The 15,289-nt window shown below is 31.9% G+C and overlaps 1 protein-coding gene across 4 annotated transcripts in view; it reads left to right on the top strand.

Moving 5' to 3' along the window:
• LOC118192716 (transient receptor potential cation channel subfamily A member 1 homolog) overlaps positions 1 to 14,889 on the top strand; it is a 122,628-nt gene extending 107,739 nt beyond the window's left edge. For 3 of the 4 annotated variants that reach the window (XM_085822133.1, XM_035363734.2, XM_035363739.2), the window contains 2 exons: positions 10,807 to 10,965; positions 12,732 to 14,889. In XM_085822133.1, coding sequence (XP_085678259.1) covers positions 10,807 to 10,965; positions 12,732 to 12,863 — 291 coding nt within the window. In that variant the 3' untranslated portion in view covers positions 12,864 to 14,889. The remainder of the gene's footprint in view (positions 1 to 10,806; positions 10,966 to 12,731) is intronic. The other variant, XM_035363728.2, reaches the window with a different exon arrangement.
• Positions 14,890 to 15,289: the final 400 nt, after the last annotated feature.

Here is a 15,289-nt window from a genome sequence, read left to right on the forward strand (position 1 = left end):
TCAAATACTAAATACAAATCAAATCAAATACAAATTTAGAAACAAAAAGGGCCGTGGTCTTATATTATTTACATTATATACACAGGTGTACACCAACTGTGCGAATGAATATCCCCCCTCGTCCCGGTATAGTCCAACTGCGCGAATCAAAATTTCTTCCCCCCCCGTTACCTACAGGGTTACAGTTTTACTTTTCAAAGCCAATTGTAGCCAAAAGGAAAATAAAAATAAAGAAATAGAATGACATATCACAATAATACGTAAAGAATATCTAACAAGCAGGATAATTACTTGAATAACAGTAATAAATGCCAGAGCTAACAAAGAAAATAAAAGGTATTGCTAAACGTAACATATTAGCATTACAAACATCTTTCATTAGTTAAAATATTAGAGGAAAGAGTATTACAATAATATCATGAATCAAATAATTGTAAAGCATACCAATTATATTTTTTATAAATTACATCAATAATAGTCAAGATATCTGAACTAGACTGGAAAATTTAATATAGTTCACTGACGTGCAAAAGATTATTCCATATCAAAGTGTATTAAAGTGTGCTACAAAATTTTTTGTTAATTAAAGTAATCACGTAAATATTTTCAGAAATTAATAGTTAAATTAAAAAAAAAAAGCTTGGCATGAAATCTATAATAACGACATTACTATGCGTTTGGAACTCTGATGTATAAATTGTAAATAAATTTAAATTATTATGCTATTTTATATTTATAAGTATAAGTTATAAGGTATTTCTCCCACTTTCCTAGCGTGTCTTCGTGGAGTAGTGGTTCTGCACGCTGGGCCGGTATTCTAGAGGTCCGTGGTTCGATTCCCGGCGAAGGCAACTGCTCATTTTTCGATCTCTCCAGCCTCCAAAAAAATCCTAATGTCTTTACAAAGTTTTTTCTAAAATTTATCTAGAAGAAAAGAATTAGATAAACAGTACTGCAAATTAATATAATCAATCAGGCCTCTCAATAAATTTTAAAAAAAAAATTAAACCAAAAGTTAAAAATTGGGATGCAAAAGTCTGTGTAATATACTTGGAAATATCTGAACATATAATTAATCAAAAACATATAATTAATTTAATAACAAACTAATTAACAGTAACATTAAGCTTAATTTCATTCAATCTAAAACTAGCTAAATCTAAAACTAGATCAGGAGCTCCGCATAACTGAAGTTTTATTGCTATTTTACATAGATTTGCGTATAAAATAAATATTTGTACTTGTGAAACAAGTGAGTAATGTACTAATAGTAAACATGAATTAAAATGTAGTGGTTAAAAATATAACTACTCCTCAGAAGGTATGCAAAGTTACCAAGTTACAGAAATTGAATGATTGTAGAAAACTCATAAAGTTAAGCGCTACACTGTGAAAAGAAAATTCTGGAATAAACATGTTAAGAAAATTAGATGGAGAAATAATCCTTAATTTATTGATATCCATATAAACTCTATGCTTTTTATGTTACATATAATTTGGATCGAGATATCAGTCATCGAATCCGAGTTAATTTCTTCCCTTATTTTTTCTTATTAGAGGGATTTGTAAAAAGATATGCTAAGGTAAAGGTGGAAATTTTTGCAATATTTTTAAAGAATAAATTTAAAAAATATTTTTACTTCATGAACTGAAATTTTTACGAATAATTTTTACACAGTAAATAAGTACAAAAAAAGAAAGAGCTGGGGATCAGTGGGATAAGAAACTTGGGTCGAACTACCAATGTTTAGTAACTTTTCCGCTTGATCATAAGATCTTTTGAAATTAGGCTGAACAATATATTAAACAAAATAGAAGATTCAGCACTCGTAAGAACAAAAGTGGGCTGAATTAGAGATTTACATGTTTGCTGAATGAGTTAAACTTATCTGTATGCCATTATGAAATATTAGGAACATAGCATAAAAGCATCAGGGAAGAAGGCAATGGCAATCTAAATGTATAAAATTATCAATATATGCTATTAATTTCAATACTGCTGAAAAAATTAGAAATGAATTCTATTATAAATCACATGAACGTGTTGCATTATAAATTACAACAGTTAGAAATATTATTAGCGTGATTTAGCGACCATCTTTGTAAACAAATAATTTCAAATAATTAATATTACAAATAATTCAGCCTGAAAATAGGTTAGAAAATAAGCTGCATGCTGAAGATTAAGCTTTACCAAGGTGTTGGAAATGTCTTCTGTTAACTAGAGTTATGATGCAAGAATTTGTAAAAATTATCATTTAAATATAAATTGGCATAAATACAATACAAACTGTATACATTCTACTTACATGAAAACTTGAATACAGTGCAACAGTATGTGAAAAAGGAATGGATAAAAAGGGAACTGAAAATCCCAAGACATGAATATAAGGGAGTTTGAATTTTTTTTTTTTTTTTTTTTGTTAATTATGAAAATTCTGCAGATGCTCATAATTATCAATTTATTAATTAAATGTGTATTAGAGATTAAGAAAGTTAAATAACCTTAAAATAACTTCAGTGACTAAAAATGGAAAGCTTAATACGGCAATATACTGCAATAATATTAGTGTGAATTTAGAACCACTTAAGAAACCCAATTTTTAGATTTAATAAAGAGAATTATTTAAATTAAATTAGAACTGTTTACCTAAAATGGTGAATTTGAAAGTTAAAATCATTCTGCTATCTAAGAAGATTTGTTAATATTTATCTAAAAAGATAATATTTATGTAGAATTGTTAATATTTATCTGTTTAAGGTGCGCTACAAATCCGATATTTGATAGATTTATTATGTATCAGTTTTGTGTATGTCATTAACCTATCAATTTAAATATTCAAAACTGATGTATAATATCAGCGACTAAAATCTACAACTTGGAAAGTTTTTAATTCTTACAGAGAATAAAAAGGATCTGGCTTATCATTCTTTTAAGCATCATAGAACTTTAAAATGAGTGTAAAAGAAACTCATTTTTACTATAGCAGACGCCAGACTTTAAATTAACATTTGTTTTGTATGCACAATTTTTTACAATATTGATAAAAGAAAATAGAGGCTTTCAGTCTCAATAAAATGAACCATTAATGGCAGCACCCAATCTTCTTGGGAATTCAAGTTTTTAGAAAGAGGGAACAGGAAAAAGTCGCACTGTTCTTCTATTAGATAAGAGGGGGAGGGGATCTTCGATCAAATTTAGCTCAATTCGTACACTACCATATACACTACATACTATGGCCATAGTAGCGAGCCTGTCGTAATGAACGACTTTAGGCTTAGAGTATGATGACTTACGGATCCGAACCACGACATTGTTAAGCCTGTTTAGAACTGTATAAGGACCATCAGAAGGTGACTGTAGTTTAAAACAGATTCCTTTCCGTCGAGACGGATTCCACAACCACACCTTGTTTCCTTCATTGAATCGATGTCCAGTAGTTCTCGTGTCGTATCGGGTCTTCATCTTCTCCGTCGCCAAGTTAACTCCCTCTCATGCAAAATTGTGCATCACTTCAAACCTGGTCTGGAGATCTTGAATGTATGTATTCCTCAGGTGATGAAGGTGCATCCAGAGGGCGACCTAACAAGAGATCACAAGGCAGATGAAGGCCATGACCGAAGAGCATCTGAGATGGGGAATAGCTGGTAGGCTCATGGACAGCACGGGGGTAAGTCAGTTAGTCCTGTTGGTTTCTGGAAACCACCAATGAGAGTTTATTAAAGATGGTTCGATTGAACCTCTCTACCATGCCGTCTGATTGGGGATGTAAAAGCGTCGTTTGAGTTTTGTCAATGGCGAGTAATTTGCAGAGTTCTTTGATTACAGCCGAGGTAAAATTCCTTCCCTGATCAAAATGTAACTGAAGAGGCACTCCAAACCTGGAAATCCAGTATGGAAATGCTGTATCATTACCTCTGCTACTATGACAGCCCTTTTGATCAGGATTAGGATATGATTCAGGCCACTTGGTGAAGTAATCAATGACAACGAGGATGTATTTGTGGTGTCCGCCGAAAACGTCACGGATGAAAACGTCGTGGGAGAAAAGAAAGCAAAGAAAAAAGTTTGCAGTTTTAAAACATTGTGATGCAAAATATCGTGGTCGAAAATGAAGCAGTTGAAAACCTTCGCAGTTTTAAAATATCATAGTAAAAATTAAAGTACATACAAATCATCGCATGACAATAACATCGCACACATGAGTTTTCAGGATTTAAAAGTTGTAAATGCAAGTTGGCATAATGATTTGGGAACGCAAGGAGGAAAGAGCGATTCTTTTACTTCTATATTTCATACTTTTGAATGAACTAATAAATGTTTGCTGAAAAAATAAGGAAACTTAAGCATTTAAAAATTGAAAATGAGAAGAAAAATAATGTAACTTATAGAACCTAATAGAATTTTAAATTCACACAGTTTAACAAATGCCATTAATAAATTAACCTCTTTTATGAAGTTTTACTGATAATTTTTTTATGCGATATACAGTCTAAAAATGCTTAGAAAAAGGAAGATAAACAACTTCATAATGTCACCTCTATAAAAATTGCTTATTTTGTTTGTTTTCGTTTATTATTCCGTTTATTATTATTCCGTTTATTAAGTTTCGTTAACATTTTCATGTATAAATTTTTGGATATCTACAATCAATTTTTGGATGTCGATTTGTTAGTTATCACGAAAGTCAGTTACATAATATGTCAGTATTGAATTTGAAAAATGCATGTGTGCGATATCGTCATGCAATGATTTGAAGGTACTTTATTTTTTACCACGATATTTTAAATGACGATGTTTTTAAATTGCAAAGTTTTTTAACTGATTTATTTTCGCCCACGTTATTTTGTACCATGATGTTTTAGAACTGCGATGTTTTCTCTTTGCTTTCTTTTCTCCCATGATGTTTTGTACCACGATATTTTCGCCTTGCGTTGTTTTCTCCGCGATCTTTTTGGCTTTAACCGTATTTATTGCTATCAGCAGTTTGTGGCAGAGGTCAAAGGCGATACGTTCAGAATGTGCTGCTACATTGTAACGTTACAGCTTGCCTCGTCTGCGTTTCTTCGGTCCTTTCCGACCTGCACAGACGTCGCAACTTTGGCACCACTTTTGCGCGTCATTCTTTGCGTTACTCTAGTAGACGTGCTTACGAACTCTCTGCAAAGTCATTATTCCGAAGTGGCTTCCTGTAGGGCTGTTATGTAGTTCTTTAAGGACGTCGGGATCCAGGATCTTGGAAGTATCAGCTACCATCTTTCCATCATCTGATTCAAATTTCAGGTACAAAATTCCGTTTCAAATATGGAGCGAGTCCCCAGAGAGCCTAATATTGTTTTGTCATGAGACTATAGCTCGAAACACCTTGCCAGGTAGGTTTTTCTTTTTGAAGACTCCATTAAATTAATTATGGGTTTAATGTCGCAGTCTTCCAGCTGTATTTCCTGACTTCATCATCACGGGTCTCGATCAGCCGATGTTGATGTTGTAATTTTTCGTGTGCCTGGATTAAGCAGCTCATGTTTCTCTTTGAACACTGGAAGAATATTAACAGCTTTCTGAGCTAGGATCCTTTCTGATGATGGATAGTTATCTCCTCAGAGGCTGAATGCAGTTCGTTATTTTTAAAGTCCAAGGAAAGCTTGTATTTCCTTAGAAAGTGCAATACGGGTATACAAGGATCTGTAATATCTTCTACGTAAGCTGTGTGATAGTAGGCGGCACTGCCAAATGTTATATTTACATATAAATTTCCATCTATGCGGATTTTATCGTCAGACGCAGTATGGGGGTCTTTCCATCATCCAAATGAGTTCATCTTTAAACTGTTAAACTAAATCTTTCCGAATGATGGTAACATTCGCTCCTGTAACAATCACCATATTACAAGGAATTGATATGTCTCATGATGAAGAGTCCGTTATTGCCGCCACTCATTTCAGAAACCTGAAACGCTTTGAAATGAGGCTTCTAATTATCGTTCAGATTCCTCTCTGCGATATGGCCATTAATTCGTTTCCCACGTTGTTGCTGGGGAATGCTTTTATTTTCCGTACCCTGGGGGGGGGGGTGTTCTGCAGTTATGTCCTTCAACACTGCAGTTCTATCACTTTAGAGTTGGTTTCTTTTCATTCCTATTCCACCTCAAGTCACTGACGTTTCTTGTGAAATCATCTGTTTTATTTTCTCTACCCTGGGGTGTTCTGCGATTCCATTGTATGTGGCCTTCAGTACCACATTTCCAACACTTTAGAGCCAGTTTGTTTTCACTCCTACTCCGTATTAAAGCATTGACTTGTCTGGATAAATCATCTAAACGAGCCATCACTTGATCCACTGGCTCGTGGACTTGCACAGCTCTGACTGTTTGGCGGTCGCTACGAGTTGCTGGGCTGCCTCGAATTTCATGGCGTACACCAGAGCGCTTTTTAACACTAGAAAGACTGAAACTTAGTATGTACCTATATTGCCTAAAAGCAGTTAAAACGACAGCATTCTCAAAAAATAACTAATGTATAAAGAAATTTGTTTAAAATTAATTTCTTATATCTTTTATAGTATTTACAGTTATATAACAAGTTATTAATAAATATTAACAGTAAAAAATTTACTTCACTTGGAAAAAAGTTAATTTAGTATTATTATGTGTACATTTTTTGGAATTGAAAGTGGAAATCTGTTTATGTGTACATCTTTCGCAAACATTCTTTTGATATTTTTCGCATATATTATTTGTTTTGTTGTTGTGGTAAGGTTGTACTTGACAAATTTGCGTAGCCTGTTGGTCCGTTCACTCCCTTGAAAATACAAGTAGATGGTAACCTTCCAGGAATACCACCTTCGTCAAATTTTGACCACACAGTACCATCGGCAGCTGTTTCGGTCTCCTGAAGGGTGTTTTCAGTTTCTTCATCAGAGTCTGAACTATTTAGCACCCTACACCTTTTCCTGGGCATATTGTTGACACTTTAATGTTCCTCATTGGTGATCGACTGTTCATTGCTATCTTCAGTGTCAGATGTTTCACTTTGAATATAATCCGCTTTATCTTCGGATGATAGTTCAGTGTTGCATCTGATTCTATATCGGAGCATTCTTCACTTATGTTCATTAGCCTTTCCAATAACTCATTCCTATTCGAGATTTCTTTCATGAATTTAGGGCGCAAAAGAAATAAAATAAGCAATTTGTTAGAACAAGTATCACTGCATATAGGTTCCAATAACAAGTACTACTTTAGCTTATTGAGAAACTGCAACTTATCAAGCATACGCCCAAAACGACAATTTATCATGTATTTGTATGTTATCATGTGACGGTAATCGGGGGGGGGGGAAATGAAGACTGTTATTTCAATACAGAGCCAGAGCCGAACTGGTCATATAAGAAATTTACTCAATTCAATAATAAGAGTCATTTGATTATTAAAAATTTCCCAATTATAATGTGTTATACCTATATATATATATATATATATATATATATACCAGAAATTAAAGAGGGGGTAACTATAATTATTAATAAACGCATTTATATATTGTACAAAAAGTCACAAAATTCTAAGAAATTATGTCATTATATACATAATTGTTTTTCTAACTGAAATTAAAAAGCAGTCAAAATGACTTCCTTGGGCAATCTAGTGTTAAGTCCTTCACATCCGCCATTCGTAGAGTTTTCTGTATATTTCCTGAATCCCGAATGCTGATGAAGTACTGCAGGGACGGGATTTCATTTGTTTCTCTCGGGCATTCCGGAAAGATGATGTGACACAACCTTTCTACATCTGTGGCAAGTTCCTGCAGAGTTTCCATGGGCTTCTGTTGACGGGATTTTAATTGAAGCCTACTGTAATCTTTTAAACACTTATCGCCAAAGTGCAGCTCCAGTGTGCCGGACAGAGCTTCGAGGTCTAGTCTCTGAAAGAGTTTGAAAAACGTATGCTGCTGCCACTTCTCTGAGAGCGTCTACTCTCAGAGAAGCAGCGAGATGACAGGCGCCTTAGCTTGGGAATTCCATCCATTCACTTCTGCCACTATAGAAAATTGTGTCTATGCCACTTGTCAAGAGGTCTTCCCATCATATGTAAATAGCTTCAGAGAGCGACGAACAGGCATCGGTAAAAATTTAAAACCATCTGTATTGCTCCTTGCCGTCGCTACGAATTTCTTCAAGGTATCAGCTTCTTTGGTGCCTGCAGAAATCATGTCACCAATTTATTGTTCGATTTGGTATTGGATGGGAGAATCTTTCTTCGATTCGTTGCTCCACAGCAGAAACTCTCCCTTCTATTTGTTCTTTGACAGAGGTCCCTCTCTCTTCAATGTGTCCATTATTTTCGACAACGTCTATTCTGCTTTCCATAGCCTCAAATTTGTTTCCTATTATGTAGGTAGCTTCTCTTTTCATGTCCTCTTGACGTGTTTACTTTCATCTCCTCTTTAACAGATTCTTGACTAGCTTCCATCTTCTATAGCGGATTCTTGTCCCGCTTTAATCTCTCCTTTAGAGGATGCTTGGCTAGCTTTCATCTTTCTTGGAATGCAGCAAAAGCAGCCACAAGCTGTCTTAATTGTTCATCCATCCCTCTTGTTATTGGTGTTCAGTCCCACTTCTGACACTAAAAAGTGTTGCGTCCGTACGGGTTCGTAATATATTGAATGCACAATTCCGATAAAAAGTTAATAAAATTCATTATTATCGCAAGAAATATAACAAAGCTGGAATTTTCCTCAGAGATATTTGTACAATATCACAATATCTCGCAATATAATCAGTAGCTATACTTTAAACTACTAAAACGTTAAATAGAACGCAATCCACAGTGCAGAGAAAGCTAATCTTATCAACAATATTTACAGCAGCTAAGTAAACAACAACTGAGCTTAGATGTGTCTCTCCGACTTTTTTAAAGCTTTTTAATTGGTGACAAGAAAGTTCTGGTAATTTCTGCTTCTCGAGATTTCTGGAAAGATTATGGTTGCAGCTAACAGTAGTCAATTACATATTCAATTTAAATATAAATTACGAGATAGCTGTTAAATATGTGTGCTCCTGTATTTTTACTTTTCCGGCATGGCTTTCTCTTAAAATATGTCTCGTGCTTCATTGCACGAGAATATAAGACAATTTTAACGATAATTCTATAAAAAGTCGCTAACTAAATACAAAATCCATAACAATATGCTGATTTTAAAGATTTTGCGATTTTGTTGAATTTTATGTGGAATAAGTGCAAAGAAAGTGATGTTGATATAAGTGAGCTGAAATAACAAATAAAAAAAAAATTGGTCATCTTATTTAAAAAACTGAACGCTGATATCATAAATTGAGAAAAGTCTGAAATATTCTGTGGCAATATTTAACACTTTATCAGGAATGAACATATGCTGCTGTTAAAAATTGTGTGTTTTTAAAATCAATTTGATTTGTGAATTCAGAATACTACAATATTTGACCAGAGCGTATACTACAATTGATGTAATATTTTCATATCAAAGCATGAGAATGGATGTGTTCATGATTTCATTATCATGAGGTATCAAAGCATGAGATTGTATGTGTACATGATCTCATCATCATTGTATGGGAGAATAGAATAATAAAAATTATTAGTGTTTATAACTGACAATGAGCTGTAAAATTAATAAATAAATTAGATTTTTTGTGCAAATACCCAGCAGAAAATGATAGTTTATTTAAAGCTCATTGCTCTTCCACCGGTTCGATGTCTTAACATGGAAATGCTAGGAAATCATGTGTTGGCCACATTAGATATTTTTACTAATTTTATCATTCAAATATTCAGAGGGGGAAATTGTGTGAATAAATTTAATCTCCAAAGAATGTGGTTATAGTAGGAACATACTAATAAAACATATATATGGATAAACTAAGTAACTATCACAACTTATTTATTTAGAAGAAAGTGGTAATTTTCACAATATTATTTATTAAAAGAAATCTATATTCCAGAAGTTTACCTCGTAATATTAACATTGCTAGTATTTCATGATGTATCTTCATTTCTACTTCCTTATATTGAATCTTGCACACTGTAGTCCACTACCTCTTATCATCCCTAAGCCTCGTGTCATTTAATACTGCTCAAACTGTTGTCTGTATGGTCTGGTATTGCAGGCAACTTTCAAGTCATTGCTACTGCTATTGTCTTCATCACCATTCAGAATATCTTCCGGTATGCAGCGAGCTTCAGAACCATCATGAACATTAGATATTTCCCTTAGTCAATGTCCATGCACCCGAAGTTTACAAACAAACCAGTTAGCATGATGAAAACAATCATTATGTGGATGAGTCCATTTTAGAATTTAGAGAAGCTAATTTTCTGAAGACATTATTTTCTCCTTCTGGGGAAAACTAGAAAATTATGCAAGGGTGGAAATACATGAGTAAATAAAGTTTTTATGTATTTTTCTTTCATTAAAAATTTGTTATAGCAGTGAAATTGTTTGCTTTTACATGATGCGAAATGAAAAGTTTCTAAGAATGCATTATATTCTTAAGCTAGTGTTTATTTAATACTTAAAACTTTTCCTTCTGAGAGGGAAATTGCTGTTATTTCCTATTAAAGTTTTTATCAATATTTCAATTTTAATACTAATAGTAATAAGAGGAAGATGAACATGTAATACATACACATCTTTTGCTGTATAATTTGCACAATGGCTTAAAATTCTGTTTAAATTAAGTTAATAAAGTATAGCAAACTTTTCTTTTAAACAGTTTCATCATTGAAAAATAAAATATTTGATGACAGATTCTAATTTTTTTTGTTTTAATAGGTGGAATTAGTTTTAACTGTTGAGAGGATTCTTCCTACAGTAGTTCTAAGGAAGTGCATATGCAGAAGCAAAACTATTTATCCTAATTTATGGCAAAATTATCCCTGGTACTGGAAATTTTTTAGGATACATCATACCTTTTCTACTAAACTGTCAAAGGTAATGTGGTTTAAATGATATTTTTCAAACAAATATAATCTGGAGTCTCAACAAAAAATAAATAAAGTTCAATTGTTTGCATTGTTTATAGATTTAATAAAAAAATGCTGATTTTCAGCATGGCAAATATTAGATTTCTGCTTGAAGTTAACTTTAAGTCATTGATTGTAATAGGGCTCCATAGTAAGTTTCTCACTACTACTCTAGGCCACAGGTGGGCTCCCTAGAACTCTTAGGACCATGCACAAAAAAGTAAAATACACTGATTAAAAAATACCTGGGAAAAATATAATAGCAGGTAGAGGAGATTCTGTAATAGGAAATTATTCATATAAGTCATTTTTAGTATAAATCATTAAATTCATTAAAATTTTATTATATAAAAATAATATGTATAAACCATAGTATATGTTTCTAAAGATTTGTTAAGGAGCTCTAAGAGGAAAATATTTTCGAATATTTTGAGCTGTATGCTGAGTGATTAAAAATTATCTTGCAAAACCTTAGGGTAGGTGGAGAGAAAGAATCTTTGAAAACTCTAGGGCATAATTGTAAGCAGTGAAAGAATATACTTAAACAGGTACTTGTCATATAATGCATAAGCATAACTCAAGCAGTGAAGTGATATAGAGGCTTTTTATAAAACATGTAAATATTGTTTTTCACACTTGTTGTCACATCTAAAAAAGATTTTTTTTTAAAAAGATTTTGTGTCTTACCTTTGTTAAATATCACGTTCTTCATGCTTAAACCACATAAAATTCAATTCAACAGCAATATCATGAAACATTTAAATACATCATGTCTTTAAAATTTCCGATAGACAGTCTCACATGCTGGAGATTAAACTATTTTTTTCTGTGCAGTGTTACTATTGCTCGCTTTGAAATCATCGAGTTTATTAATCAAAAATTCGTTAAAGGTTTAGAAAATATGAAATAGATAATAAAACAAATTCAGATACAAAACAGATAATAAAACAAAGTTTAGGCATCCTGGTCCATATGTTCGGGTGAAGGATTATGTTATTCAAAATTTGATGGCTCCAGGTACTGTTGTTTTTTCACAGTGTGAGAAATATACATACTTTTAATGCAGATTCTTCATTATTTAATTCCTTTAAATGTAGTGAGGGTTCTCAACCGGGTTCCCAACCCTATGCTCACGGCCACCATGGCACTCGTCGATCCTTTAACTTGTGCCCGCCTCTGTGCTATCACTATAAAAATGTTTTAGTTTTCAATAAAATTCTATATACAAGTTTTTTTATTTTTAATGAAATAGAAATTGTGACCAGCATAAAGCAAAATGCGACTGATTTCTTTTTTGGGGGGGAGTGGGGGATCTTATGCTACGATCTTGCATGTATTATTAACTCTATTCAACTATAAATTCACTTTGGAAAAGTAAATGGTGTCCGCCATTCAACAAATATTCTAGAATGTGCTCTTAGGGACAAAAAGATTGGGAACTCCCGATCTAGAGATATGCTCTTTTTAAATTATTTTGTGATATTGCTGTTAAATTTAATTTTCTGTTTTAAGTGTGAAGAACATGATATTTGATTAATAAAGGTAACACACAAAATGTTAAAAAAAAGCCCCTTTGGGCATAATATAAAATCTGAAAGTTTTCAGATTTTTTAAAATTTCTTTTGTTATTATTTTATAATTTTAAATATATTGTATCATCATAACTAAAGTCTTACAAAGTTTGTTAAATAAAACTATATAAATTAGAATGATATGCCTTTTCTCTTTTTGTAGTCTCCTCTGGAAGAGCTAGAACAGAAGCAGGCTAAGTTAAGTAAACAAATGAAAGAGATACAAGAATCAATTCTGCTTTTGCAAAAAGATGTAAAGAATGTGATGACTATCGTTCAAGAAACACAAAGATGATACGATGAACCTCATTCAAACTAAAAAGTGTGAAGTGACTCTATTATGTATAATTTTAAACTAGATTTCATAATTTGATATATTTATTTATAAATGCATAAATATAGCCATTTTATACAGGTGTGTAAATGTTAAGCAAATAGCTAAAATTCATTCATTTTTCTAATCAAACTAATTGATCTATGGATTATAACTGATTATCTAACTACGTGTATCATTTTTGTAAATAATATTCGAACTTAAAAAACACTTTTTGCCATGAGTTGTATTAAGTAAGATGATTTTGAAGGCTGGTATCATCATTAGAACTAATATGTGAACTTGTGTAGAACACTTTTTTTTTTTTATCATGAATTGATATATTAAATGAGATGATTTTCAAGAACTGTTAATCTGGTCTAGAAAAACAGATCTGTTTTTACTTGGATTGTTTTAGAAGAAAATACAATGGTACTTCATCATTAATCCATTCCAGATCCTTGGATATATACCAAACGAAATTTTCTATTAAGAAACAAAGGGAAATATTTAATATATTTTTATGAAAAGAAACATTGTTATTATTATAATGGTGATTAATACTGAAACACAAATGCAGTACTTGAAATCTATACTATATATATAAATGAAACACTTCACATGATACTGTATGTAAACATTTTTCTGCCATACCGATCAATAAATAAATCAGTTTGTGTCTAACATTTCTGATTATAGTTTAGTAATTGATTTCACCCCCTTTGCAATGCTATATCATCTTTGTTTACTACATTGTACATTACACTGTATGTGCTGGATATGCATGCCATCTTCATACTTTTTCAGCTATCCCTTATTTCACCTCCATAGTGATCCTAACAGTTTTTTTTTTGGGGGGGGGGTTTGTTTTTTTTGGTGTGTGTGTGTTGCTTGACTTTTCTCATGAGCTTTCTTAAAACTCTTTGCTAATGAATTCACAAAAAAACTTGCATGAAAAAATATGAGATCACTAAAAGTTAGTTTACTGAATAGTAGCATCAACCATACTAACCGTCATAGACACTCGTACCATTGTCTCCAAAGAGGTAAACAAGTGTTGTACATGCCATTGTGGCCCATAAGACTTGAGCTGTATACCAAATAAAAATTTTTGTGTCCAAACAGAATGTATTTCAAAGAAATATATAATGAGGTATTATTGTATTATTAATAATTTGAATGGTAAATATTTTAAAGTTGTATTACATTTATTATAATCCAAAGATTGAAACTGGAAAAATAAACTGTAAATATTTAATACAACAAAAACAGAATATCAGAAATCATACAAATATTGTGATGTGGATTTACTTAGATGAAAATTATATGTGCTTTACAAATTATATACTTCTGAAACTTCTTCTCTTTTAAGGTTCTGCAGATATGAAATTAATTAGCAATGATGCAAAAAGCAGAATGACAATCATTTTTCATGAATTTTCTGATTATGTACTTAAATATACTGTAACATTGTTTTAATGTGATATGCAAAAATAAAAGTCAATTATTATAACTGAAAGAAATCTTACAGTTGGATATAATTGTTTTAGCATTTTTTCCATATTGATGGCCTTTCTTAATTTATTTTTGATAAAACAAATCTCATCTTTCTCAGGACTAATGCTTAATGTGAAATACTTTCTAACATAAATTATGGAATTATGCCAGGTGGAGTTATTTTTAATATGTAGCATCTGATCTACCACTTTTAATTAGTTAATTTAGTTTCTTAGCTTGCACCACTAAAATTGGCTGTTGTTTTAACCATTTCTTCGATGTTTTCAAAAGTGAATGCTACTTTTGGGACATTCATGATGTATACGGCTGAATGACTCAAAAAAATGCTCTTTTAAAGGACACTCATGCTTTTGTAATTAGTAAAATCAGAAGAAATATAATCATTTATTAACTTAATGAAATCATTTTCGCTTATGTAATCTTAATAATTATACTTATTTTCATATTTTAAAACTGTGTTTTAGTGACACTTTCCAATAAATAACAAAAAGCATTAAATTGGATACTACATCATAACCAACAATATGTCTTTGGCAGTGGAGTTTCCAAAAAAAAAAAAATCATTCTTTTTTTCCTCAACAGTTGAATTGTTGCATTGATTTTTGGACTATCATAAGTGCCTGCTTTGAAGTAGTATTTGTACTTTTTATGTATTAGGTTGTATATATTTCATTTGAAATAATTATTTACTATATACATATATTACACTAAAATAAGATGTAGTAAATGCCGTCCATTTTTGTTATTCCTCAGTATAGTTTACTTTTACTAAAGTTGACACTTTAGCTGTAAATCAAATATTAATAACACATTATAAGTGAAAAAATATGTTTATAATTCTTGCCTGCCGTTTTGGAAGTATTTCGACATACATGTTAGTCTGGTGAATT

This window comes from Stegodyphus dumicola, chromosome 8 (assembly GCF_044657685.1).
Source record: "Stegodyphus dumicola isolate Sdum_Otavi_A_Nest chromosome 8, ASM4465768v1".
Lineage (NCBI taxonomy): Eukaryota > Metazoa > Arthropoda > Arachnida > Araneae > Eresidae > Stegodyphus > Stegodyphus dumicola.